Source organism: Electrona antarctica (assembly GCF_951216825.1).
Source record: "Electrona antarctica genome assembly, chromosome: 13".
Classification (NCBI taxonomy): domain Eukaryota; kingdom Metazoa; phylum Chordata; class Actinopteri; order Myctophiformes; family Myctophidae; genus Electrona; species Electrona antarctica.
In genome coordinates this window covers 43,107,757-43,134,215 of record NC_136794.1, presented here as the reverse complement: position 1 = coordinate 43,134,215, position 26,459 = coordinate 43,107,757, and the positions used below count along the sequence as shown (strand labels likewise).

The window sequence follows — 26,459 nt, the reverse complement described above, 5'->3', positions numbered from 1 at the left end:
GTATTTTGCATTTCCAGGTTGTACGCTGCATCTCCAGTAGCTAAAGAGTGTGGTGCTGAGAATAAGCTGATCTACAAGCTCTGTTGTGAGCTTGTACATCCGCTATTGTTTTGAGGGGCGCTATAGCCCCCCTCCTTTATCCAGCTTTAAGTGTATGTTCACAAACTTTGTCCTACACAAACATTAAATTCCCATTGACAATGAATGGAGAATTTTACATCATGGTGTCTGAGCACATAGACATAGTGTCTATTTTACGTCATGATGATGTACGATGATAAGAGCGCCCCTCACTTCACACGGGAGTGATTTTTTTCTTCTTTTTTTGCCAAAAGTGCCCTTTTAGGGAATGTCATCCCGTGCCTCTCCAACATTCTCTGCACATCCCTGGTTTCCAGTCCCCCAGATTCAGTGTTGCATGAAAAAGACAATTATGTTTCACAATTTCAATGCATAGTAGGCACTTACTTATTCTGTACACGCCCTGTAGCAAAGACAACTTGAGGACGACCCAACTGTTACCGTCTCTGTCAGCAGCTGCTGACTGGAAAATAACACCTATTAAAGATTTTTGCTGTACATGCACTGTACCACATACAATAAAAACAATATATTTTTTAATAAATTCAACCAATTAAAAAAAATGAATTTCAGAAATAAAATGAAAGCAATTAAATTCTACAAAATTAAAAGTATATTTTAAGCGGAAGAGCTCATTGTTAGCTTGTAGATCGTCTATTTTCAGTTGTTTGAGTCCCAGAGAGAGACATCGATACATTCCTCTTTTGGGTAACGCCCAGGCTAAAAAGTTTGGGAACCACTCCTGTAGAAGTGTCAGGTGGCTAGATCAAGTGACAACTAATAAAATCACACTGTCTGTCTGTCTGTCTGTCTGTCTGTAGGAGGGAAGGACAGACGCAGTGGCCTGATCCTGACCATCCCGCTGTGTTCGGATCAGACCAGCATGGAGGAGCTGAGCACCACACTCAACTACCTCCTGTCTATACCCAGGTACACACACACACACACACACACACACACACACACACACACACACACACACACACACACACACACACACACACACACACACACACACACACACACACACACACACACGGCGGCAGCAGTGGGTGGGGTAGAGTGACTCGATGGGAACCGCAAGGTTCCCAGTTCGATCCCTGTGGGCTGACTGGGCTCCCCCAGAGTTGGTGTCGAAGTGTCCTTGAGCAAGACTATGAACCCCTAATTGCTCCCAATGTGCAGGTTGGTGCCTTGCATGGTTTCCTCCGCCATCGGTGTATGAATGTGTGTGTGAATGGGTGAATGTATTGCGCCTTGGATAACGGCGCTATATAAATGCACCATTTACCATTTACACACGCACACGCATAACATGCACTCATGCATGGGTGTACGCATGCATGCACGCAAAAATAGTAACCATCTTGTTCCCCTGTGTCTTTCACAGTGAGAAGTGTAAATCTCGTGGTTTTACCGTCATCGTGGACGGTCGTAAATCTCAGTGGAACATCGTGAAGACGGTGGTGCTGATGTTGCAGGTAGGACGACATTAATTCTGACACCAGTCCAATAGGTAGGTAGGACAACATTAATTGTGACACCAGTCCAGTAGGTAGGTAGGACAACATTAATTGTGACACCAGTCCAGTAGGTAGTAGGTAGGACAACATTAATTGTGACACCAGTCCAGTAGGTAGGTAGGACAACATTAATTGTGACACCAGTCCAGTAGGTAGTAGGTAGGACAACATTAATTGTGACACCAGTCCAGTAGGTAGTAGGTAGGACAACATTAATTGGGACACCAGTCCAGTAGGTAGGTAGGACAACATTAATTGTGACACCAGTCCAGTAGGTAGGTGGGACAACATTAATTGTGACACCAGTCCAGTAGGTAGGTGGGACAACATTAATTGTGACACCAGTCCAGTAGGTAGGTAGGACACCATTAAAGGTGCAGTAAGTGATATAATTTGCGTTAAAATAAGTGTTAATACTAAATGGGCTCTCTATTCAAATCATTGCTGAGTGTTTGTTCAGTAACAAGGGTCTACCTGAGTGTCTCTCCATCGCTTGCTTGAATGCATTTTCAGGTCCGGATATACATTTTATACATTCAGGAGAGACTTATACACGATACAGGATGAACAAGCGATATTGCGAGTGATGAAACAAAGATTTTAACAGAACATTGGAACTGGAACACTATACATTTTTAGCTGATAAATTGATGCTCCCTCCTGATTGGATGAAATTGGCAACCCACCTGACAAAAGAGACACAGGGAGGCCCCTTTCACTGAACAAACACTACTATCACAACACAATATAGAGCTTTAACAAATCTTTTTAACAAAAAACGCTTGTTTTTTATGAAAAAAACCAACCATGACATTATCTTGTCTGTGTGTGTGTGCGTGTGTGTGTGCGTGTGCGTGCAGAGTGTCATTCCAGCAGAGGTCTCCTTGGTGTGTGTGGTGAAACCAGATGAATTCTGGGATAAGAAAGTGACTCATTTCTGCTTCTGGAAAGAGAAGGACCGCCTGGGCTTTGAGGTGAGATCCTATTGGCTGTCTGTGCACCTTAAGCTTAATCTCACCCCCTCGGTATGATTGATAACCAATCAGACTCTATTTAATATCTCAATACTTGCAAAGGGACAATATTTGTCACACCACTACTGACGGCCACAGATGATTTCTATTTATATTAGGATACATTTCCGTGACTGTAAAGACGAAACGGAAGTGGGGAGGAGGCTTCACTTCCGCTTTATATTTTACTCATTATAGAGCTTCCGTTGCTCCAGACTGTATGACGGAAGCATTTGAAAATTGCGAGAGGCAACAGTCTGGCAACGCGAGACTACTTCTAACCTATCTGCCTTTCTGTCTGCACTTCCTGTCTGCCTGGTCAGGTGATCCTGGTTTCGGCCAATAAGCTGACGCGTTACATTGAACCTTGTCAGCTGACTGATGAGTTTGGAGGAAGTTTAGATTACGACCACATCGACTGGCTCAACAAGAGGCTGGTAAGTAGCTCATTGATGTCTTATAAATCAGTTTTCTGAAAATAAACTCATGTTGCTATATCAGTGGTGCGTCAAGGACCCTCAAAATGATATATATTTAATCATTACTTCGCCTTACGCCTCTGTGTTTAAAGAAGGGGTGCAATGGCTTTTTGGGCATTTTTTTAAAGTTTCAGTCTAAAACGGAAGGATGTGTGCTTCTGAACCAATCGGAGCATCGCATCCCTTCAGGCTATATGGGACGTAGCTCCGCGACACGTAGAGTTGTTTGTTTACAAAACGTTACAAGTCAGATACAGATGTGTACTACGTGGCTTTTTTCTAACCTATAATGTTTTCATTCAGATACATATTAGCGTGCCGATTAAATCCCCGCCGGGATTAATGTATTTATTTATCGCGCATTGCAGAGGTTTTTCCCCTTTCAACCCTTATTTAAATCCGTAACTGGACAATGACATAATGATGTGTTTGGTGTCTTGACCGGTTGTTGTTCTCTCGCTGGGTGCTGAAAAATCATGACCACGAGTATCACAGCGTTCGTTCAAAGAAAGTAATTTAAATTTAACATTTCCCATTGTTCTGGCATCTATGGTTAGGTGGCCATAATATGATGACCACGGATATGGTCTAAAAGTGTGAAAAACGTATTTTTCATTTCACTACATCTTTAATCATTCTGCCGGGCGTTATTTCTCAACTACTACCGGCGCTAGAAGAAACTGGTTAACCAGGTTAACTAACTAAATTAGTTAGGATAACTAGGTTAAACAAGGTAATCTGTCAACAGTTTCACTGCGGAATTAATTACATCGCAATGCCACGTTCACTGCCTGGACTCATGAAAATCCGCTTTAAAACGGTGTAAACGCTTGTCGTAGTGTTGAAAAATAATCCAAAGTGGCGATCACAACAACAGAGCGGAGGAGGAACGCGCCCGCTGCGCACCACCGCCGCCATTGGAATGCATTGGGCCTCAATTTCACAGAACCCTTAGCATGCCAGTGCGATGGATGTTTTTCCGATGACGTCATCAAAACGCACCACCTATCCCACTCTGTCCGATGGAAACGAATTAAACAATGAAAACGTAACTCGTTATTGGGAGGCAAGCTGTTCTACAGTCAATTAACTCGTGTTAGGGAGGGAAAGTGTTTTAACTAGGTAGATAGGTGGTTATTCTAGATCAGAGGTTCTCAACCTTTTCTGCTTCAGGGCCCACCCATCCCACCACTTTACAAATTGACTGCCAACGACGCAAATCTGCATCTCAAACCCAACGCTTGACCGCCATGGATGTAGATCGCCTGGTGTTATTACGCTAGAGGGCGCTCTCCGCCAACCTATGAATGATGCTATGACTTGCAGAGAAGAATACACCCGGAAATCACGCGAACAAAAAAGAAATCTCACCCGTGTGAATTGAGGGGCGCTCTTATCATACATCATCATACATCACATTCCGTGCTCAACCAATCAAATCATCACAAAAATGTTATTCCGGCACTTCACCTTTCTGACCTCACTTTTATCTATCAATATGTACTTTGCTCAGCCAATCAAATCATTGCTATGGGGTGATCGGGCAATCACAAGCCAATGTTTGTGTTCACACAAACCCGGAAATCTGTTACAAAAAAGCTCCAGCCTGTCCACTCCAACACTAAAGTATTTACTAAAGTATTTATAAAAAACACACTTGTGTGAAGTGAGGGGCGCATCATACATCATCATACATCACATTCCGTGCTCAGCCAATCAAATCATCACAAATGTGGTACACACAGACACATAAAGCTAGGCATAGGAGGGGCTAGTGCCCCTCAAAAATGCTTGAGTCCAGCAATGAGCTTGTACATCTGCAATACGATGAGGTGTTTATAAATCATGCTCTCCTGGAACGCTCATAACGCCCTAACTCCCACCTGATGTTGTGTGGGAGTTCCGACTGATCCAGACGGTACTGAGTTACTGCTAGATTGCATAACGTCTTCAGACTAGGACTCGGGTCTAAGATGTCCAGAGGTTCTCTGCTTCTAACTGAACCAATGCCAAAAACAAAGCTGATGCCACGGTATCGGACAAAGATGATCCGTTCTCCCACCTTGCAACAGCACATCAGAAGAGGCATTGTACTCAGCTCTTTCCCCTTGGGCTTAACCGTCTTCCAGGAGAAGGTCTCTGGATTGAACTTCCACAGATCAAATAAGCTTGGGGCGTCGAAGTTCAGAACAAACCCACCATAAATGTACAGTTCTCCGTTGTAAGCAAAGGCTGAATGACAACAGCGTCCTTCTGGAAGAAGCTGTGCAGAAGGCGTGCTCAACCAGCAGTCGGTCTCCGTGTCAAACACTCTGATGTTGTTGGAGCAGATTGTCCGGTCTCTATAGCCACCAAATACAAACATCTTTTTCCCGATGATGGTGGCAGTGTGACCTGATGAAGGAAGTGCCGGAGTGCCTCTGGTGTTCAATAAAGACCAGACCATTGTGGTGCTGTCCAACTCGTACACGTTGTTAAGGACTCCAGCCTGGTTGTGTCCTCCATAGACATACATGACCTTCTCCAAGACGCAGGCTGAGTGCATCTCCCTCCCCTCTGGCACGGTCCCAGAAACCCTGGGGTTTAACCATCCATGGGTGTTGATATCAAATACGTACAGCACATTGCAGTACCCCCGTGGCGTGTTGTTATTACGTCCCCCCCAGAGGTAGACTACATTGTCTATCAGCACAACCGTGTGGGCGTAACGACTAGAGGGAGCCTCTAGGATAACTTCTCTACCACTTGTGTGGACAACGTCCACATAAGTGGACAACGTCCTCCAGCGCATAGACACTGTGTCAAAGATTTTCACCTCAATTGGATCCGGTCCCGTGCGCCATCCAAACGAGTACACCTTTTGCCCGACTGCAACAACAACATTTACAGCAATGTTCTCTCCTACTTCCAGATGCTCAGTCCATCGCAACATTTCACACCAAATCAAAGAACAACAACTTTTCCTCTGTAAAAGAACTGGTATATGTTGCATGATCTACCACTTATATGGTGGTACTGAACAAACGTCACCGTGAAGCTTGGCTAATCCGTGAAGCTGATGTTTTAGGTCAGCCAGTCAGGAAAGCATGCGATGCCTGTTGATCTTCCTAGAATGATGGTGTGTAATTAGCCCTTCGCTAAGCTCCACCCACCACTCCACTCTGCGATGGCAAGCTGCATGTCCTTCACCAAGAGATGCATGACATGACGTTAAATGACGGGATTTCTCCATATAAATAATCATTTCAGTAGCAAGAGATTAAAAATGTCTTCTAAATCTAGTCCGCAAGGCCTGCAGTAGGCTATGCACTGGACAAATGTGCATGACATCAACCTGTCAGCGGGGAGTATTGGGGAGGAGGAGCAGAACGAAGGCTCCATGTCCTCCTGGTGGGGACTCCTCACTGGCAGCTGAGTCAGTAGGATACAACAGTACATCCTCCCGGTGGGGGTTCCTCACTGGCAGCTGAGTCGGTAGGATACAACAGTACATCCTCCCGGTGGGGGCTCCTCAGTGGCAGCTGGGTCAGTAGGATACAAGAGTACATCCCTCCCGTTTGGGGCTCCTCACTGGCAGCTGAGTCAGTAGGATACAACAGAACATCCTCCCAGTGGGGGCTCCTCACTGGCAGGTTAGTCAGTGGGATACGACAGCAGTGACAACACAGCAATGTGTGTGGGGAGGAATTAATTGGCATAACGACTACATTGGGGAGAAAATGGGGGCAAAAATAATTGGCTTCTCTAAATTAACTAGGTAGGTAGATAGGTGGTTATTCTAGATACACATTGACTGCCAACGACGCAGATCTACGCCGTCTCAAACCCAATGCTTGATCGATATGGACGTAGATCTTCTGGTGTTATTATGCTAGAGGGCGCTCTTCGCCAACCTATGAATGATACTATGACTTGCAGAGAAGAATACACCCGGAAACCACATGGACAAAAAAAGAATCGCACCTGTGTGAAGTGAGGGGCGCTCTTATCATCATACATCACATTCCGTGCTCAACCAATCAAATCCTCACAAATGTCATTCCGGCCAATCACTTTTGGCGTCTTCACTTTTCTGCCCTCACTTTTATCTTCAATATGTACGTTGCTCAGCCAATCAAATCATCGCTATGGGGTGATCGGGCAATCACAAGCCAATGTTTGTGTTCACACAAACCCGGAAAACTGGGCCAAAACAACTCCGGCCTGTCCACTCCAACACTAAATATTTATAAAAAACGCACTCGAAGTGAGGGCCGAATCATACATCATCATCACAATCCGTGCTCAGTCAATCAAATCCAAAGCCAATTTTTCCGGTGGAAAGAAAGACTCGTCTATCTGATGTCATCGGCGAGTACATTTCGACATAGTTTTAGTTGACGAAATCAACACTGGTATGATCTGCCTGTCGGCGCTTCAGTCTTGCGTGTCCGTGCCTGTCTTGGCCGATGCTTTGTCTTATGGTGGCCGATCAGTTCCTTCATCCTTGCGTGCTTTCTTGGGAAATGAGACCAAGTGGCTTTGCATTGATGAAACCAGGCAGGACGAACACATCACTTTGCATTGATGAAACCAGGCGGGACGAACACATCACTTTGCATTGATGAAACCAGGCGGGACGAACACATCACTTTGCATTGATGAAACCAGGCGGGACGAACACATCACTTTGCGTTGATGAAACCAGGCGGGACGAACACAACACTTTGCATTGATGAAACCACCGGGACGAACACATCACTTTGCATTGATGAAACCAGGCGGGACGAACACATCACTTTGCATTGATGAAACCAGGCGGGACGAACACATCACTTTGCATTGATGAAACCAGGCGGGACGAACACATCACTTTGCATTGATGAAACCAGGCGGGACGAACACATCACTTTGCATTGATGAAACCAGGCGGGACGAACACATCACTTTGCATTGATGAAACCAGGCGGGACGAACACATCACTTTGCATTGATGAAACCAGGCGGGAAGAACACATCACTTTGCATTGATGAAACCAGGCGGGACGAACACATCACTTTGCATTGATGAAACCAGGCGGGACGAACACATCACTTTGCATTGATGAAACCAGGCGGGACGAACACATCACTTTGCATTGATGAAACCAGGCGGGACGAACACATCACTTTGCATTGATGAAACCAGGCGGGACGAACACATCACTTTGCATTGATGAAACCAGGCGGGACGAACACATCACTTTGCATTGATGAAACCAGGCGGGACGAACACATCACTTTGCATTGATGAAACCAGGCGGGACGAACACATCACTTTGCATTGATGAAACCAGGCGGGACGAACACATCACTTTGCATTGATGAAACCAGGCGGGACGAACACATCACTTTGCATTGATGAAACCAGGCGGGACGAACACATCACTTTGCATTGATGAAACCAGGCGGGACGAACACATCACTTTGCATTGATGAAACCAGGCGGGACGAACACATCACTTTGCATTGATGAAACCAGGCGGGACGAACACATCACTTTGCATTGATGAAACCAGGCGGGACGAACACATCACTTTGCATTGATGAAACCAGGCGGGACGAACACATCACTTTGCATTGATGAAACCAGGCGGGACGAACACAACACTTTGCATTGATGAAACCAGGCGGGACGAACACATCACTTTGCATTGATGAAACCAGGCGGGACGAACACATCACTTTGCATTGATGAAACCACCGGGACGAACACATCACTTTGCATTGATGAAACCAGGCGGGACGAACACATCACTTTGCATTGATGAAACCAGGCGGGACGAACATCACTTTGCATTGTCGAAACCAGGCGGGACGAACACATAACTTTGCATTGATGAAACCAGGTGGGACGAACACATCACTTTGCATTGATGAAACCAGGTGGGACGAACAACACTTTGCATTGATGAAACCACCGGGACGAACACAACACTTTGCATTGATGAAACCACCGGGACGAACACATCACTTTGCATTGATGAAACCACCGGGACGAACACATCACTTTGCATTGATGAAACCACCGGGACGAACACAACACTTTGCATTGATGAAACCACCGGGACGAACACAACACTTTGCATTGATGAAACCAGGCGGGACGAACACATCACTTTGCATTGATGAAACCAGGTGGGACGAACACATCACTTTGCATTGATGAAACCAGGTGGGACGAACACAACACTTTGCATTGATGAAACCAGGCGGGACGAACATCACTTTGCATTGATGAAACCAGGCGGGACGAACACATCACTTTGCATTGATGAAACCAGGTGGGACGAACACATCACTTTGCATTGATGAAACCAGGTGGGACGAACACATCACTTTGCATTGATGAAACCACCGGGACGAACACAACACTTTGCATTGATGAAACCACCGGGACGAACACATCACTTTGCATTGATGAAACCAGGCGGGACGAACACATCACTTTGCGTTGATGAAACCAGGCGGGACGAACATCACTTTGCATTGATGAAACCAGGTGGGACGAACACATCACTTTGCATTGATGAAACCAGGCGGGACGAACATCACTTTGCATTGATGAAACCAGGTGGGACGAACACATCACTTTGCATTGATGAAACCAGGCGGGACGAACACATCACTTTGCATTGATGAAGCCAGGCGGGACGAACACATCACTTTGCATTGATGAAACCAGGCGGGACGAACACATCACTTTGCATTGATGAAACCACCGGGACGAACACAACACTTTGCATTGATGAAACCACCGGGACGAACACATCACTTTGCATTGATGAAACCAGGCGGGACGAACACATCACTTTGCATTGATGAAACCAGGCGGGACAAACACATCACTTTGCATTGATGAAACCAGGCGGGACGAACACATCACTTTGCATTGATGAAACCAGGCGGGACGAACACATCACTTTGCATTGATGAAACCAGGCGGGACGAACACATCACTTTGCATTGATGAAACCAGGCGGGACGAACACATCACTTTGCATTGATGAAACCAGGCGGGACGAACACATCACTTTGCATTGATGAAACCAGGCGGGACGAACACATCACTTTGCATTGATGAAACCAGGCGGGACGAACACATCACTTTGCATTGATGAAACCAGGCGGGACGAATACATCACTTTGCATTGATGAAACCAGGCGGGACGAACATCACTTTGCATTGATGAAACCAGGCGGGACGAACACATCACTTTGCATTGATGAAACCACCGGGACGAACACATCACTTTGCATTGATGAAACCAGGCGGGACGAACACATCACTTTGCATTGATGAAACCAGGCGGGACAAACACATCACTTTGCATTGATGAAACCAGGCGGGACGAACACATCACTTTGCATTGATGAAACCAGGCGGGACGAACACATCACTTTGCATTGATGAAACCAGGCGGGACGAACACATCACTTTGCATTGATGAAACCAGGCGGGACGAACACATCACTTTGCATTGATGAAACCAGGCGGGACGAACACATCACTTTGCATTGATGAAACCAGGCGGGACGAACACATCACTTTGCATTGATGAAACCAGGCGGGACGAATACATCACTTTGCATTGATGAAACCAGGCGGGACGAACATCACTTTGCATTGATGAAACCAGGCGGGACGAACACATCACTTTGCATTGATGAAACCACCGGGACGAACACATCACTTTGCATTGATGAAACCAGGCGGGACGAACACATCACTTTGCATTGATGAAACCAGGCGGGACGAACACATCACTTTGCATTGATGAAACCAGGCGGGACGAACACATCACTTTGCATTGATGAAACCAGGCGGGACGAACACATCACTTTGCATTGATGAAACCAGGCGGGACGAACACATCACTTTGCATTGATGAAACCAGGCGGGACGAATACATCACTTTGCATTGATGAAACCAGGCGGGACGAACATCACTTTGCATTGATGAAACCAGGCGGGACGAACACATCACTTTGCATTGATGAAACCACCGGGACGAACACATCACTTTGCATTGATGAAACCAGGTGGGACGAACACATCACTTTGCATTGATGAAGCCAGGCGGGACGAATACATCACTTTGCATTTATGAAACCAGGCGGGACGAACACATCACTTTGCATTGATGAAACCACCGGGACGAACACATCACTTTGCATTGATGAAACCAGGTGGGACGAACACATCACTTTGCATTGATGAAACCAGGCGGGACGAACACATAGCTTTTCTGTCCTCTACTCTTTAAATGGCCTGTTTTCACCGTCAACGTTCAAATTAGCAATTTGGGACAGTGCCATTTTGTCTTACTAACTGGCAGCAGGTTAAATGTTTGCTGAACACATAGTGTAGCTCCTGCACCACGCAAGCAACAGTCCAGCAGTGAACGTGTGGATCTGCAATACGATGAGGTATTTATAAATCATGCACTCCTGGACCTATCACAATGTCCCAGCCCTAATTCCCACCTGATGTCATGTGGGAGTTCCGACTGATCCAGACCGTACTGAATCACTGCTAGTTTGCATAATGTCTTCAGACTAGGACTCATGTCTAAGATGTACGGGGGATATTTTATACTGCTATTTGAACTGATCCCATAAACAAAGCTGATGCCACAGTATCGGACAAAGATGATCCGTTCTCCCACCTTGCAACAACACATCAGAATAGGCATTGAAAACAGGTCTTTCCCCATGGGCTGAACCTCTTTCCAGGAGAAGGTCTCTGGATTGAATTTCCACAGATCAAATAAGCACGGGGCATCGAACCTCAGAACAAACCCACCATATATGTACAGTTCTCCATTGTAAGTAAAGGCTGAATGACAACAGCGTCCTTTTGGGAGAAGCTGTGCAGAAGGCGTGCTCAACCAGAAGTCGTTCTCCGTGTCAAACACTCTGATGTTGTCGGAGCAGATTGTCTCGACTCTATAGCCGCCAAATACAAACATCTTTGTCCCGATGATGGTGGCAGTGTGACCTGATGAAGGAAGTGCCGGAGTGCCTTTGGTGTTCAGTAAAGACCAGACCATCGTGGTGCTGTCCAACTCGTACACGTCATTAAGGAATCTATTCCGGTTGCGTCCTCCATAGACATACATGACCTTCTCCAAGACGCAGGCTGAGTGCATCTCCCTCCCCTCCGGCACGGCCCCAGATATCCTGGGGTTGAACCATCTGTGGGTGTTGACATCAAATGCATACAGCACATTGCAGTACCCCCGTGGCGTGTTGTTATTACGTCCCCCCCAGAGGTAGGCTACATTGTCTATCAGCACAACCGTGTGGCCGTAACGACTAGAGGGAGCCTCTAGGTTAACTTCTCTTCCATGTGTCATCCAGCGCATAGACACTGTGTCGAAGATTTTCACCTCAATCTCACCGATTTTCTGGCGCCACCCGAACGAGTACACATTTTGCCCGACTGCAACAACGACGTTTACAGCGATGTTCTGTCCTCCTACCAGATGCTCGATACATCGCAACATTTCACACAAAAGCTGCAAAGTAAGAGAACGGAGATCTGCTGCATTTATATGGTGTTGCTGAACAAACGTCACAGTGAAGCTTGGCTAATCCGTGAAGCCGATGGTTTAGGTCAGCCAATCAGATGCCTGTTGATCTTCCTAAAATGGCAAATTGATGTGGCATCATGGGGTGTGTAATTAGCCCTTCACTAAGCCACACCCACTCCACTCTGTGATGGCAAGCTGTCCTTCTCACCCATTGAGATGCATGTTTTTTTTTTTTTTAAGATATTTTTTGCGGCTTACGCCTTTTATTGGTTTTTTGAAGGGACAGACAGTAGGCTGACAGGAAACGGGAGAGAGATGGGGGAAGACATGCAGTAAAGGCCGCGTCGGGCTCGGGAGTCGAACCCGCGGCACACTGCGACTGCATTACCAGTCGGGTGCCCAGACGGTTACGCCACCGCCTGGGCCATTGAGATGCATGTTAACGGGAATCTATAAATGCACCACGTGTCTGTATGTGTGTACGGCTGTAATGCACGTAACTCCAGAACCGTTCGCCCCACAGACTTCACACACACATTTACACACCGATGACGGAGGAAACCTTGCAAGGCACCAACCTGCACATCGGGAGCAATTAGGGGTTCAGAGTCTTGCTCAAGGACACTTCGACACCAACTCTGGGGGAGCCCACAGGGTTCGAACTGGGAACCTCATGGCTTTCCCATCGTGCTGCTCAACCGGCCACTCTACCCCTGAGCTACTGCCACCCTCACGTTTAGATTATTTTTGGTCGGATGGGTGTGCTACATTTTTGATGGGAGCTAGCCCCTCCTATGTACAGCTTTTGTCTCCACACGTCTCAATATTTTGCCATTGACAATGAAAGGAGAAATTAGGTCAAATGTCCGCCAAATATGACGTAAATCTTGTCCCCACACATCTCGTATTTCCCAATGAAAGGAGAAATTAGGTCAAATGTCTGCCAAATTTTACGTAAATTTGTGGCAACACAAAGCGCCCCTCACTTCACACGGGTGTGATTTTTTTATGGTGTTGTGGATCTCACATGGGTCTGAAATAAAGGTTATTAGTATGGGTTCTCCCGGTCCGATCATGTGATCGGAAATCGATCACGTCATTTTCAAATGATTGTAATTGGCCCGGGAGCTAAGAACAAAAACGTGATCAGGACATCCCTAGTATCAATATTACATCCAAATCATGATATTAGACTGGATATTGTCTGTGATTTTGGATATTGTACTATTGTGATATGGCATAAGTGTTATGAACATCAGATCGGGAAAAAAAAATCTGCATTCTGCAGAACTCCTACTCGATCAAAAGACCGGAATCGGATCGGGAGCAACTAAACGTGATCGGGACATCCGTAGTTATTAGTGTAAGTAAGTAAGTGCTTAATATTGTTAAGGAGGAGGCTGATCATGTGATCTTCCTCTTGGCTCCGCCCATCTCAGGTGTTTGAGAAGTTCACCAAAGAGTCCACCTCCCTGCTCGACGAGCTGTCCGTCATGACTGACAGCGACAAGACCACTCCCATGGACAAAGACAAGTTAGTACACTAACACTATTTATTACAGGGCCACTTCACCCCTTTTGCAACCAGATCTTATTTTAATGATGTTTGGGAGACAAGAAACACTTTCCTGGGGGTTTTATGTGGGTAATATTTAGATATTTTAGTATTTCAAAGTGTCCGTGATGTCCCAGACACCTCTCACTTCCTTCCTGGACTACATGTTGTCTCAGTAAGACAGCCCTCCCCCCTCTCCACAAGGTGGGGTGAGTGCACCAAAGCATTATGGACATTGTAGGAATTCAGCAATCCAGTCAAACCCTAGTCAAACACACAGCCTACATTTATTTCTGGCTATAGAGTGCAAATTGTGCTACTGTTATCTACTACACATACTAACATTGAGTGACTGGAGTTTCTTCCAGTGGTGAAATGTCCCTTTAAGACACTAAAGGCTCATACATACTCATTTTAGGTCATCACCTTAGGTGATAAAACCTAAAATGGCGATAGTGAGTCAAGGCCGTCATACTGGCGGTGATGTCCTTAAGCATTGACCCCACCTCACTCTGGTTCAGATGCCAAACCCCCGTGCCTGCAAAACCAAGGGTGTCGGGTCACCGCGGCGAGTGACGTATAATGTTGTAGTTTTCTTAACCTTTAGAAAACTACACCGTGGTGATAAGCTATCACCTCAAACTGACCAAATAGGCCTTGACACTAGTTATTGTGCATTTATTTCACACGTCATGCTGTCTGTCTGTCTGCCCGACTAACTGTTTATCTGTCCGTCTGTCTGACTGATTGACTGTTTATCTGTCTGTCTGTCTGACTGACTGTCTCGTCCCTCCAGGTCAGCTGACTGTAGTTTCCTGCCATCGTTTGACCCAGAGGCCGTCCTACAGACTGGTACAAACAAACTACAATCCAGTGTTTTTATTTTTCAGAACAGTGTGAAGTGGCATGGCAACCTAGGCTCTAGTCTGTAGTTAGTTTTTGGGGGTTAGAAACTACAAAGTGAAGTGAAGCAGTGGTCCTGTAAAGTGGCATGAACAGCCACTGTAGTTAGTTTTTATGTAAGGGGTTGCAAACTACAGCAACATAAGAAACCTTTAATTAACTTCTAGTGTATCGTTTCATTGTACAGATATTCTACTGTTAGATGGAAGTGAGGTTCTTATGATCCTTGATGACTATTTTCTATGTATTTGATGTATTACCTTGTGTTGTTCTTGCTTACTGTAAATCGCTCTGGATTAAGAGTGTCTGCTAAATGCCTAAATTGTAAATAAATGTAGGTGTGTCAATGTGCAAGCTTAGACAGTTGCCGATATTAGTGGTTTTGTGGAAAGAAATTATGATTTAAGTTTATTCAATCAATATTCAGTCAGAATATGACATTGTGTGTGTGTGTCTGTGTGTCTGTGTGCCTGCGTGCATGTCTCCAGGTCATGAATTGCTGTCAGAGTTACAACAGAGAAGATTTAACGGCTCAGAGGGAGGAGGTATTGTATGATGAATGGATGAATTAATTAATTAATTGTAATGTGTTGTATCAGTATAGCGAAAAATGTTCGTCGACTGCCTTTTTTCACTGACAAAACTAAGCTATGGTGACTAAAACTAAGACTAAATATATTGACAATTTCGCCAGCAGATAAATACTAGACTAGTAATTCAGGGGTGCCGTGCATTTGCACGTGTTATTTGTAGAGGTGACTGACTTGAACCAAAAATGTTTTTGAGAACCACTGCTATAGATGGATGGATGAATGAATATTATGAATATTAAGTAAGCCTTGCGTGAGGCAGCTTGTTGTACAAGTACACCCCCTGGACAAGACGATAGTATGTCGCAGGGACTTATCTAAGACGAAAAATGTTCGTCTTAGTTTTAGTCGACGAAAACAACACTGTTGTTGTGACCCGGCCGGCTGGTCGAACCCCTTGTGGTTCGAGTTCTCACTCTATATTGTATTCTATGTATCTTATTGTAGGTCCAGCGCGGTGTCCTATGAATCGATATATTACTATATATTATCTTATTTTATATTCAGGTCCAGCATGGTGTCCCATGGACGAGGAGCTGCTAGCCCAGCCTCAGGTCATGAGGCTGCTGGACTCTCTCAGAGAGCAGTACACCAAATACCAGGAGCTGTGCCGACTGCGGAACAAACGCACGCAGCTCGACGAGATCCACAGCAAGGTCATGCAGGTACTGCAGGGGACGCACGCGCGCGCACGCACGCACACATGCACGCACGGCAAATGCACGCCGAACGCACGCACGCACGGCAAATGCACACACGCACAATCCAAATATAATTTGTATTAAACCCTTGCTTTATTCTACTGTTTGGTTGCCTAGCAACAGCAGCTGTAAACATCACCGTTAATATTTCCAGCCCAATTCCTCCTTCGTCTCCATGGCAACACAAGCACTGGCACCACAACACTGGAAGCTTTCACTTGGAAGCTTTCACTGGAAGCTCGTGCGTGCGTGCGTGCGTGCGTGCGTGCGTGCGTGCGTGCGTGCGTGCGTGCGTGCGTGCGTGCGTGCGTGCGTGCGTGCGTGCGCACAAGATGTTTTTATGTACGTGTATGTATTTTATTATGGGTGTGTGTGTTTTAGTTTTATCTGCCTACTGCCCTAGCCTCGATGACCTTACAGGCGCATGCAAAGGCTCAATTTATGTAACTTAAATAGCATTTTATGTAGACGCAGCACTCTATAGTGTATACTCGTAGTTTTAATAGATATTCCACTGTTAGACGGATGTTAGGTTCTTCGCTTCCGTATGATTCTTGATGACTACTTCTATGTTTTTGATGTATTTCCATGTGGTGTTCTTGCTTACTGTAAAACGCTCTGGATTAAGAGTGTCTGCTAAATGTCTAAATTGTGTGTGTGTGTGTGTGTGCGCGCGCAGGTGGTGACCTGGCTGGAGGGTCCAGGCACTGACCAGCTGAAGAGCCAGTGGGCGATAGGAGACTCCATCAGAGCGTCTCAGGCTCTGCAGCAGAAACACGAGGAGATCGAGAGCCAACACAGTGTGAGTTGAGCAGCACGCTTTATTTCATCTGAAAAGTTTCACTTTCAGTCCACCTAATTTCATGAGATTTTAGTCGACTAAATCTACAGTTGGTTTTGTCGACTAAAATGTATTTCGGTGGGCCTTGATGGTGTTGCCATGGCTGTTTTTTTTTCTTTTTTTTTTCACTTTGTTGCATGCTAAATATAGCAGACCTACAAGCTCACACCGTTGTAGATCTGCTATTTTCAGAGTGCCACGTTGTCTATTTCTTGCCTCAGAATTCTTCAGTTTACCGTTCATCTGTAAACGACAGTATTGTGTTTGTGTAACATGCAGTGGTGGAAAAAAGTACTCAAATGTTTTACTTAAGTAAAAGTATATCAATACTGCAAATCTGCAATGTAGAACTAAAAAATGATGTGCGTGCCGTGTACAGGAGTGGTTTATTAATACTAACCCTGTCCCTACGTGCGTGCTGTGTACAGGAGTGGTTTATTAATACTACTAACCCTGTCCCTACGTACGTGCTGTGTACAGGAGTGGTTTATTAATACTACTAACCCTGTCCCTACGTGCGTGCTGTGTACAGGAGTGGTTTATTAAACCCGTCTAACCCTGTCCCTACGTGCGTGCTGTGTACAGGAGTGGTTTATTAAACCTGTCTAACCCTGTCCCTACGTGCGTGCTGTGTACAGGAGTGGTTTATTAAACCTGTCTAACCCTGTCCCTACGTGCGTGCTGTGTACAGGAGTGGTTTATTAAACCTGTCTAACCCTGTCCCTACGTGCGTGCTGTGTACAGGAGTGGTTTATTAAACCTGTCTAACCCTGTCCCTACGTGCGTGCTGTGTACAGGAGTGGTTTATTAAACCTGTCTAACCCTGTCCCTACGTGCGCGCTGTGTACAGGAGTGGTTTATTAATACTAACCCTGTCCCTACGTGCGTGCTGTGTACAGGAGTGGTTTATTAAACCTGTCTAACCCTGTCCCTACGTGCGCGCTGTGTACAGGAGTGGTTTATTAATACTAACCCTGTCCCTACGTGCGTGCTGTGTACAGGAGTGGTTTATTAATACTAACCCTGTCCCTACGTGCGTGCTGTGTACAGGAGTGGTTTATTAAACCTGTCTAACCCTGTCCCTACGTGCGTGCTGTGTACAGGAGTGGTTTATTAAACCTGTCTAACCCTGTCCCTACGTGCGTGCTGTGTACAGGAGTGGTTTATTAAACCTGTCTAACCCTGTCCCTACGTGCGTGCTGTGTACAGGAGTGGTTTGCGGTGTACGTGGAGTTGAACCAGCAGATCGCTGCCTTGCTGGGCGGCGGTGACGAGGAGGAGCTGCTGGAGCTGAAGGGTCTTCAGCAGCAGCTCAGTGACGTCTGCTACAGACAGGCCTCGCACCTGGAGCACCGGCAGAACGTCCTGCAGGGGGCGCACGAGTTCCACAGCACCGCACAGGACGTACGTACACGCACACACACACACACGTCACACACACACACACACACACCTGGAGAACCGCCAGAACGTCCTGCAGGGGGCGCACGAGTTCCACAGCACCGCACAGGACGTACGTACACACACACACACACGTCACACACACACACACACACACACCTGGAGAACCGGCAGAACGTCCTGCAGGGGGCGCACGAGTTCCACAGCACCGCACAGGACGTACGTACGCGCGCACACACACACACACACACACACACCTGGAGAACCGGCAGACCGTTCTACAGGGGGCGCACAAGTTCCACAGCACCGCACAGGACGTACGTACACGCACGCTGTGTGTAGGCAGCTCAACTGTCATTGCATGAAAATAACTTAAAGTTCGTGTTCGGGGGGGTCCGGTCCACAGGGAAACGGTTTAACTCAGGTAGACAGTCTGTCGAATAATAAATCATATCAAATGCCCGTATTTATCCGGCTCCTTTATATGGGTCCTTTTTAGGATGCCTCACCAGAGGTAGTATTGCACCGTGCATTTGCCTACGGGATGAGAGAGAGAGAATTACTAGACATGTCAGACTCTGCATTTTGCTTGTGTGAGTGAATGAGGAGGAGAGAGTCTCTTACCGCCAGACAGTAGGTCCAACCACACCACTCAGAGCGCAACCACTAACTGACGGGAGGGAGGCAGGTTTGTAGAGTTCCAAGTTCACCGCGCAGCTGGGAGAGATCTGGTTGATTCGAGAATCGAGGACGTGTCTGGGAATCTAGTGCGCTCCGGTGACGTCACCCCAGACGTCTCAGCTGTCCTCTGCCTCGCTCTCTCTGCCTCTCTTGGTTGTGGAGCAACCTACCTGGCTGGCTGTCCCCCAGCGAGACTCCTCAATACGTGTACCTCACCTATTAAACCTGTGTGTGTGTGTGCGTGTGCGTGTGCGTGTGCGTGCGTGCAGTTGTCTCAGCAGCTAGATGGTCTTCTAGGGATGCTGTGTGCAGACGTGGCTCCGGCAGACGGAGCAGCCATCCAACAGACACTGAAACACCTGGAGGAGAAACTGAAGTCTGTCGGTCAGTAGTATACCACCTTAACCCATTATTTTATACTGTGCCGCGCTACGAGCTTGTAGGTCTGCTAGTTTTTGAAAAATCGTGAAAATGTAGTGCAAAATCTTTGAATATATATTCTTTCAGAGAGAAAGAAAGTTTTTACTTACTAAATCTTCGACAACCAATTACATATAATCTTGGGGGTCCTTGACATGAAAATGACTGACACAGGCAACATGGGTTTTTCAGAAAACTGTCAGGATTTAGAAGGCATTTGTAGAATCGTCCTCAGGTCTAAATGGGTTAAAACAATACAAACTGAAGTCTGTCGCTCAGTAGTACCACCTTAAAACATTTAGACCTGAGAACAGATTATACAAAATGTCTTAAATCCTGACAGTTTTCTTAAAAACATCTGTTTCTATATCAGTGGTGCTCAAACTATTTCATGTCAAGGACCCCAAAAGCTATAAGTATTCGGCCACCGACCCCCCTCCATCTGGAGATTTGTTGTTCCAAGGGACCCAAATAGCAAATATTTGAGTTAAAAACGTTCACCGTGAAAGAATATATATTCAAAGATTGTCACGATTTTTCAAAAATAGCAGATCTACAAGCTCGTAGAAATAGACGAAGCAGTGCTCGAAAATGGATTCTATTTGATCAACTCACTTCCTTGTTTTCCAACAGTGCTGCAGCTGGGCAGACGCTTATGGAATACTTTCATTAGCAAGGAAACATCTTGTTGTGTTGTGTTTTGGGTCAATTTATTAATGTATGTATTAAGTAGCCAATAAGCGGGATAATATCTACCTAGGTGGTCATTGTTGGGATATAATTCACCTTCAGGGTGATTAACCACCACACCTTTGTGTCGGTGATTAAACCCCCTGTCGGTGAATTATCTCCCGACAATGACCACCTAGGCAGATATTATCCCTTCCATGACACTTTGGTAGAGGTTTGAGTTGAGTACTTACCCTGTCATGATAGTCCAATAGAATAGAAGAGGGTATACGCATGCATAAAGTGAGTGGCTAAGTGAGTTTAACGTTGTTTAATGTGGGCGTTCCCGCATAACTTCCAGGTATGATGATGATGTCACACGCACATATATCGGTCTATTGCGCAGTTTATTAAAAGTAAAAAAGAACTGAAAAAACTAGTGCCTCATTGACTTCTCAAAGTCACTCTTTTATTTAGCACATGAACAAAAGTAAAGGAATCTGATTCTGGCAACCGTAAAACAAATAAAATACATTACAAATGTTCTGCCTGTCTGTCTGCCTGCAGAGAGCAGTCTTGCGGGTCTGCGGGAGAAGGGTCAGGTGGTGTTGGATCAGATGTCCAGCCAGCCCTCCTGGACCGAGGAGGACAACAAAGGCAGCCCGACGGCCGAGACCCAGGAGAACATCACGCACGTCCAGTCTGTCATGGAGGACATGACGCTCCGCAAGCAACGGTAACACGGATTAACCCATTTAGACCTGAGGCCAGATTCTGCAAATGTCTTCTAAATCATGACAGTTTTCTGAAAAACCTTATGTGATTTGAGTGGTTCTCAAACCTTTTCTTGTCAAGGAAAAAAAAATTGTATGTATTCGGCAGCCGACCCATATCTAAAAATATGTTGTTTCACGGACCCCCCAGAAGCAAAGATATGAGTTATAAACGTACGCTGTGAAAGAATATATAATCAAAGATTTGCACACGTTTTCAAGATTTTTCAAAAAATAGCAGATCTACAAGCTCATAGCATGGCACTCGGTGGTGCACTATGAGCTTGTAGATCTGCTATTTTTCAACAGATAAAAGTTTAAAATAATGGTTAAAGTGGTAAAAACTATAAGGTGACAAAGATGCGTCCTCAGGTCTGGCTCTGATCAGTCTAGACTCTAGAGAGATTCGGTCAAATGTACACACGTGTATTGGCAACACGCGCAAATCTGAAGTGGATGCACCAGACTCTAGGGGCCCCATTTTTTGCCATCCTTATCCTTATATATATTCTTTGCCTTTTTCTATTATATATATCTATTTTGAAAAAAACATTTAAAAATTGTTCAACTAGCCGATGTACGTATATCCACACGTTGTGAGTTTGTAGATTGGCTTCAAAAATGTTTTTCAAAATAGTAAAAAAAGGCAAAGAAGTTTAGGGATTAATTAGGGGTCCTAGGTTTCTGATGTGAGGATTCGAACCGTCCTATGTGTCCTATGAGTCGAAATTTCCACCACACAAGATTATTATTATTTTTGTTTTGTTTTGTTCAATTCAGTAAATTAAGTACAGCTCTACAAGTTGTGAAGGGCTACAGTGGTTAAAGAATAAGCCAATAGTAAAAATAGCCAACAATCTAAAGCCGTAAAATGCATTTATCTTTCTGACATGTTAGTCTTGCCTGTTCTATGACTGGAAGTCATAGAACTCCGAGTGCCAAATATGTACTGTTGCTTTGGTCAACGTAATTCACAGTCGCAGTGAATATGGAACAACTTTATGAAAGTAAACACGGCAAAGTGCGTGAGCAGCAGAGGTCCAAAAATAATTTCAGCCATGGTTTTTTGACACCATGGCATGGTAAAACAAAAAATCAATCTCTTTTTCCACCACAAGATGGCACTATGACTCTTCTAATCTCCATAGGCTCCATGGATAACCATTTGAATGGCCTACTAAGCAAATCACATTAGTTGTTGTGTTGTTATAGATCAGTGCTTTTCAACCAGTGGTCCGGGGACCACCAGTGGTCCCTGAGGGGGTTCCAGGTGGTCCGGGGACCACCAGTGGTCCCTGAGGGGGTTCCAGGTGGTCCCCAGCTAAATGATGGACAGTTGTTAACCAACCTTATTTGATATTTAACTCTTGAGAGAGTAAAATGAAACCAAATGAACCCGTAAGAGTTAAATTATTGTTACAAATCTGCATTACTTAATTTCCAAGACGTCTAGACAATTAGAGAATGCAGAATTTCTTTTATTTTGATCGTTTGCCTGCTATAGATAGATCTGGGACAATGTATAGATGCAGTGTGATATACAGCGACATATTGTCAGTTTGGTTTGATTTGAGCCTTTAAGCTGTTAGTGTAGTACGTAAGTAGTAGTATTATGACCTTTATTAAAAGTTGAAACTTAAGTAATCTATTTAAATGTGTAGCTTGTGGAGTGGTTAGTGTCAGATTCTTTGTAGCTAATCCTGTTTCTCTTGTCTGGTGTGTGTATGTGTGCGTGTGTGACTGTGCATGTGTGTGACTGTGCGTGCGTGTGACTGTGTGTGTGACTGTGCATGTGATTGTGTGCGTGTGTGTGACTGTGCGTGCGTGTGACTGTGTGTGTGTGTGTGTGTGTGACTGTGCATGTGATTGTGTGTGTGTGTGTGTAGGTGTGAAGACATGGTGGACGTGAGGAGGTTGAAGATGTTGCAGATGGTTCAACTGTTCAAATGTGAAGAGGACGCGACACAGGTGAGACACATCACCAACGCTCAACATGTACTAATACACAGGAGCTTTTTGGCATTAACCCATTTTGGACTGAGGTCGATTAAAAAAAAAAGGCTTCAAAATCCTAAAAATTTTCTGAAAAACCCATGTTTCTATGTCAGTGGTGCTCAACCTTTTTCATGTCAAGGACCCCCAGAATTATCTCTATTGGGCCACAGACCCCCATCTCAAAGTATGTATTTCCAGGGACCCCCCAGAAGCCAATCTTTTAGTTATTAGTTAGTAAAAATGTTCGCTCTGAAATATATATTCAAAGATTTGCGGCACATTTTTACGACTTTTCAAAAATAACAGACCTACAAGCTCGTAGCGCGCCACTCGGTGGCACGCTATGAGCTTGTAGATCTGCTATTTTTCAATAGCTAAAGCATAACATAATGCTTAAAATACCAAAAGGGGTTCCCGCCCAAAATGGGTTTAAAACAACTCCTGAAGCACACGTTTACTAGCCTCGGGGGACCACAGACATTTTTGTTTCCAAAGGAAAAAAACTAAAAGGAGCCTGGGCGAGCCCAGCAGGAAAAGGGGCATAGGAGGAGGTGGGAGTGAACCTTGTATAGAGCGTCGTAGTCCAGCCCCCTGCGAGGCCACCGGAAGAGAACGTCCCATTCATTTTTCCATAGACGTTTCAAAAGATGTAAAGATCTTTTTTTGTTTATTGTCATGATTTTGTCAACTCGGCTGTTGGCCTTGTCAGAGGCCTTACAGGTCTTTAAATAAATATTTTTCGAAACGTTTATGGGGAAAAAATAACGCTGAATTCTCTTCTGGTGCCCTCGTCGTTCTGACAGGGGGCGGGACTGCGGCGCTCTATTTCGCTAAACCAATAAGAGTGCAGCGGGGCGTGGCTCCAGATGTGGTGATGTCAGTGTTCTCTGCTGTATGATGGACCTTCAAAACCCCTCCCCACTGCCCACAGCGGGCCGTGGGGAGGCGGGCACATAGGTTGGTGAACCAATAGGAAGTCAGCGTGGGTTTCCAGCGCTAGTTTAATCCGCCCCTCCCAGAAAAAAAGCACAGGGCTCGTTCAGGATAGACGTTTACAGCTTACTGTTGAAATATTCTATGCAGTGGTTTTGAAACACTTTCATGTCAAGGCCCCCCAAATTAATTGTGTATTTGGCTGCCGTACCCCACATCTCAAAATAGTTTGTTCCAGGAACCCCCAGATAAGATTTGAGTTAAAAATGTTTGCTTTAAAAATAATCATACGGTATATTCAAAGATTTGCACAAAGGTTCAAGTTTTTTTTCAAAATGATCGACGAGCTCATAATATACCTTTTGAATAGCCAAAGAAATCTAAAATGACAATGACTGCCTGCCGAAATATGTCCCAAACCCCCTAAGGTCTTCCACTGCTGGCCTGCTCGCTTTGCCTAAAAAAATGGCAACTAATTTTTTTTTCTTTTTTGTGTAAAGCACTTTGAGCTGCATTTCATGTCATGAAAGGTGCTATATAAATAAAGTTTTATTATTATTATTAATGTTTTCCCGGTTTTAAATGATATGTTGTAGAGTTCTCATCGGGCCCGAAATTTGAAGCCCGGCACGGCCCGGCCCTAACTGGTTCAGCCCGAAGCTCGGCCCGACCCTAAAGATTTCCATAATGTTAGGCCCGAAGCCCGATGAAGCCCGGGGAAAAAAAAGAAAAAAGAACGCCACTTTAATGCATGGCCAGCGCAGCGGCGTGCGCCGTCAGTGGTTCAGTGTGTGTCTGTGTGAGAGTGAGAAAGGAGTTCAATGGACTTATCGCCGAAATAAAGGATTTATGTAGCTCACGTTAGACTGTTAATGTACCATTTCCATATCATTCTAATGGATTCCATTTCCAGTGGTGGTGAGTAGCTCCCCTTAGTTTCCTCTGAAGTGAAGCAGCTATGTCCAAGACCCCAAGTATCGTCCCCGTTGCGTTCGGTGTCCAAAAGAACAAACATAGCCTACAAAGTTTACAAACCATCCACGCACCCGCTCATGGCGTGTCTCGACAGCTTAGAGATCTGTTATTTTAAATCGGGCACATATAACGAGGAGCGCCGCCGCACTGAGGGACGGCGGTTATAATACTAATCATTTTGTAAATCAAATAGCCTGTAGCCTGCAGTGGACTGTAACATTGCGTGGTCATCATACACTACAGAATTATATGGAACGGTTGGTGACTATATGACGTTGATTAGCTGGCCTAATGATTAGGTTATTCATTTCATCGCAGCCAGCTGGGTTTAACGAGATGGCTCAGTGCAACTGTGCAACTGTTTTCGTCATGTTGCAGTCACACGATAGCTGAATCAGATATCGTGTGATAATCCGATTGATTTATAAAACATTTAGCATATGAACTGAAGCTCATTTGGTGCGCCGCAAACCAGAGGCCAGCCAGCGGTATAAACAACCACCCCACCGTTCACTTCTCTCTGCTCATGCCTGCGCACTGTGCGCAGTCAGTAATCCAAGCCCCCTGCCTCCACTCCTCCGTCTTCCTCCTGTCACAATTAAGTGAAGCCCTCTTTATAATAAATACATACTTGTAGGCAGTATAGCCTACACATTACACAAATAACAGAATTGCTATTTTTATTATAATAACATTCTTGAAAAAAGGAGAAAGAGAAAGGAAAAAGAAAAAATCACGGAAAATCACAGAGCCCGAGGCTCGGCCCGGCCCGACTAATTAGCATAATGTTTTGGGCCCGGCCCGGCCCGAAAATGTCGGGCCGGGTCGGGCCGGGCCGGGTTCGGGCAGAAAACTCTAATATGTTGTATAATTAATATGTGGTGTTTTTATACAGGCAGTAGAGTGGCTCGGGGAACTGTTGGAGGCCTTATTGAAGACCCACGTCCGACTGGGAGAGGACGGCCAGGAGACGAGGACCATGCTGGACAAACACAGGAAGTTTGTGGACGTGGCTCAGGTTGGTGTCCACCCCCCCCCCCCCCCCAGCACGTCTTTCCCCCTGTACTGTGTGTTTCTCTACAGACTACATCTATCTATAAATGCACCATGTCTCTGTACGTGCGTGTGTACGTCCACATAACTCGAGAGCCGTTCCGCCCCACTGACTTCAAATTCGACACACGTGTTCCACACTCCAACAGGGAGCGCAGTGCCCGGCCTTGAGTCGGTTGGACCCACGGTTGTCCAGAACCGCCACAAAAGGCCTCTGCCCGGTCTCTGGACAGGGTCTCTGCCCAGGCTCCATATATGGAGCTGGGCCTGTTCTGACATCACAAATATGTTCTGACATCTACATAGACTCCATATTTGG

The 26,459-nt window shown here is 45.5% G+C and overlaps 1 protein-coding gene across 1 annotated transcript in view; it reads left to right on the top strand.

The window, feature by feature from the left end:
- Positions 1-26,459, top strand: part of sestd1 (SEC14 and spectrin domains 1) — a 46,566-nt gene that overhangs the window by 15,696 nt on the left and 4,411 nt on the right. The window contains exons 3-16 of the mRNA XM_079518099.1: positions 903-1,011; positions 1,472-1,562; positions 2,465-2,578; positions 2,941-3,054; positions 14,090-14,184; positions 15,002-15,057; positions 15,597-15,653; positions 16,206-16,363; positions 17,079-17,201; positions 18,450-18,644; positions 19,592-19,706; positions 20,979-21,147; positions 23,071-23,152; positions 25,983-26,105. Of these exons, the coding sequence (XP_079374225.1) occupies positions 903-1,011; positions 1,472-1,562; positions 2,465-2,578; positions 2,941-3,054; positions 14,090-14,184; positions 15,002-15,057; positions 15,597-15,653; positions 16,206-16,363; positions 17,079-17,201; positions 18,450-18,644; positions 19,592-19,706; positions 20,979-21,147; positions 23,071-23,152; positions 25,983-26,105 (1,601 nt within the window). The remainder of the gene's footprint in view (positions 1-902; positions 1,012-1,471; positions 1,563-2,464; positions 2,579-2,940; positions 3,055-14,089; positions 14,185-15,001; positions 15,058-15,596; positions 15,654-16,205; positions 16,364-17,078; positions 17,202-18,449; positions 18,645-19,591; positions 19,707-20,978; positions 21,148-23,070; positions 23,153-25,982; positions 26,106-26,459) is intronic.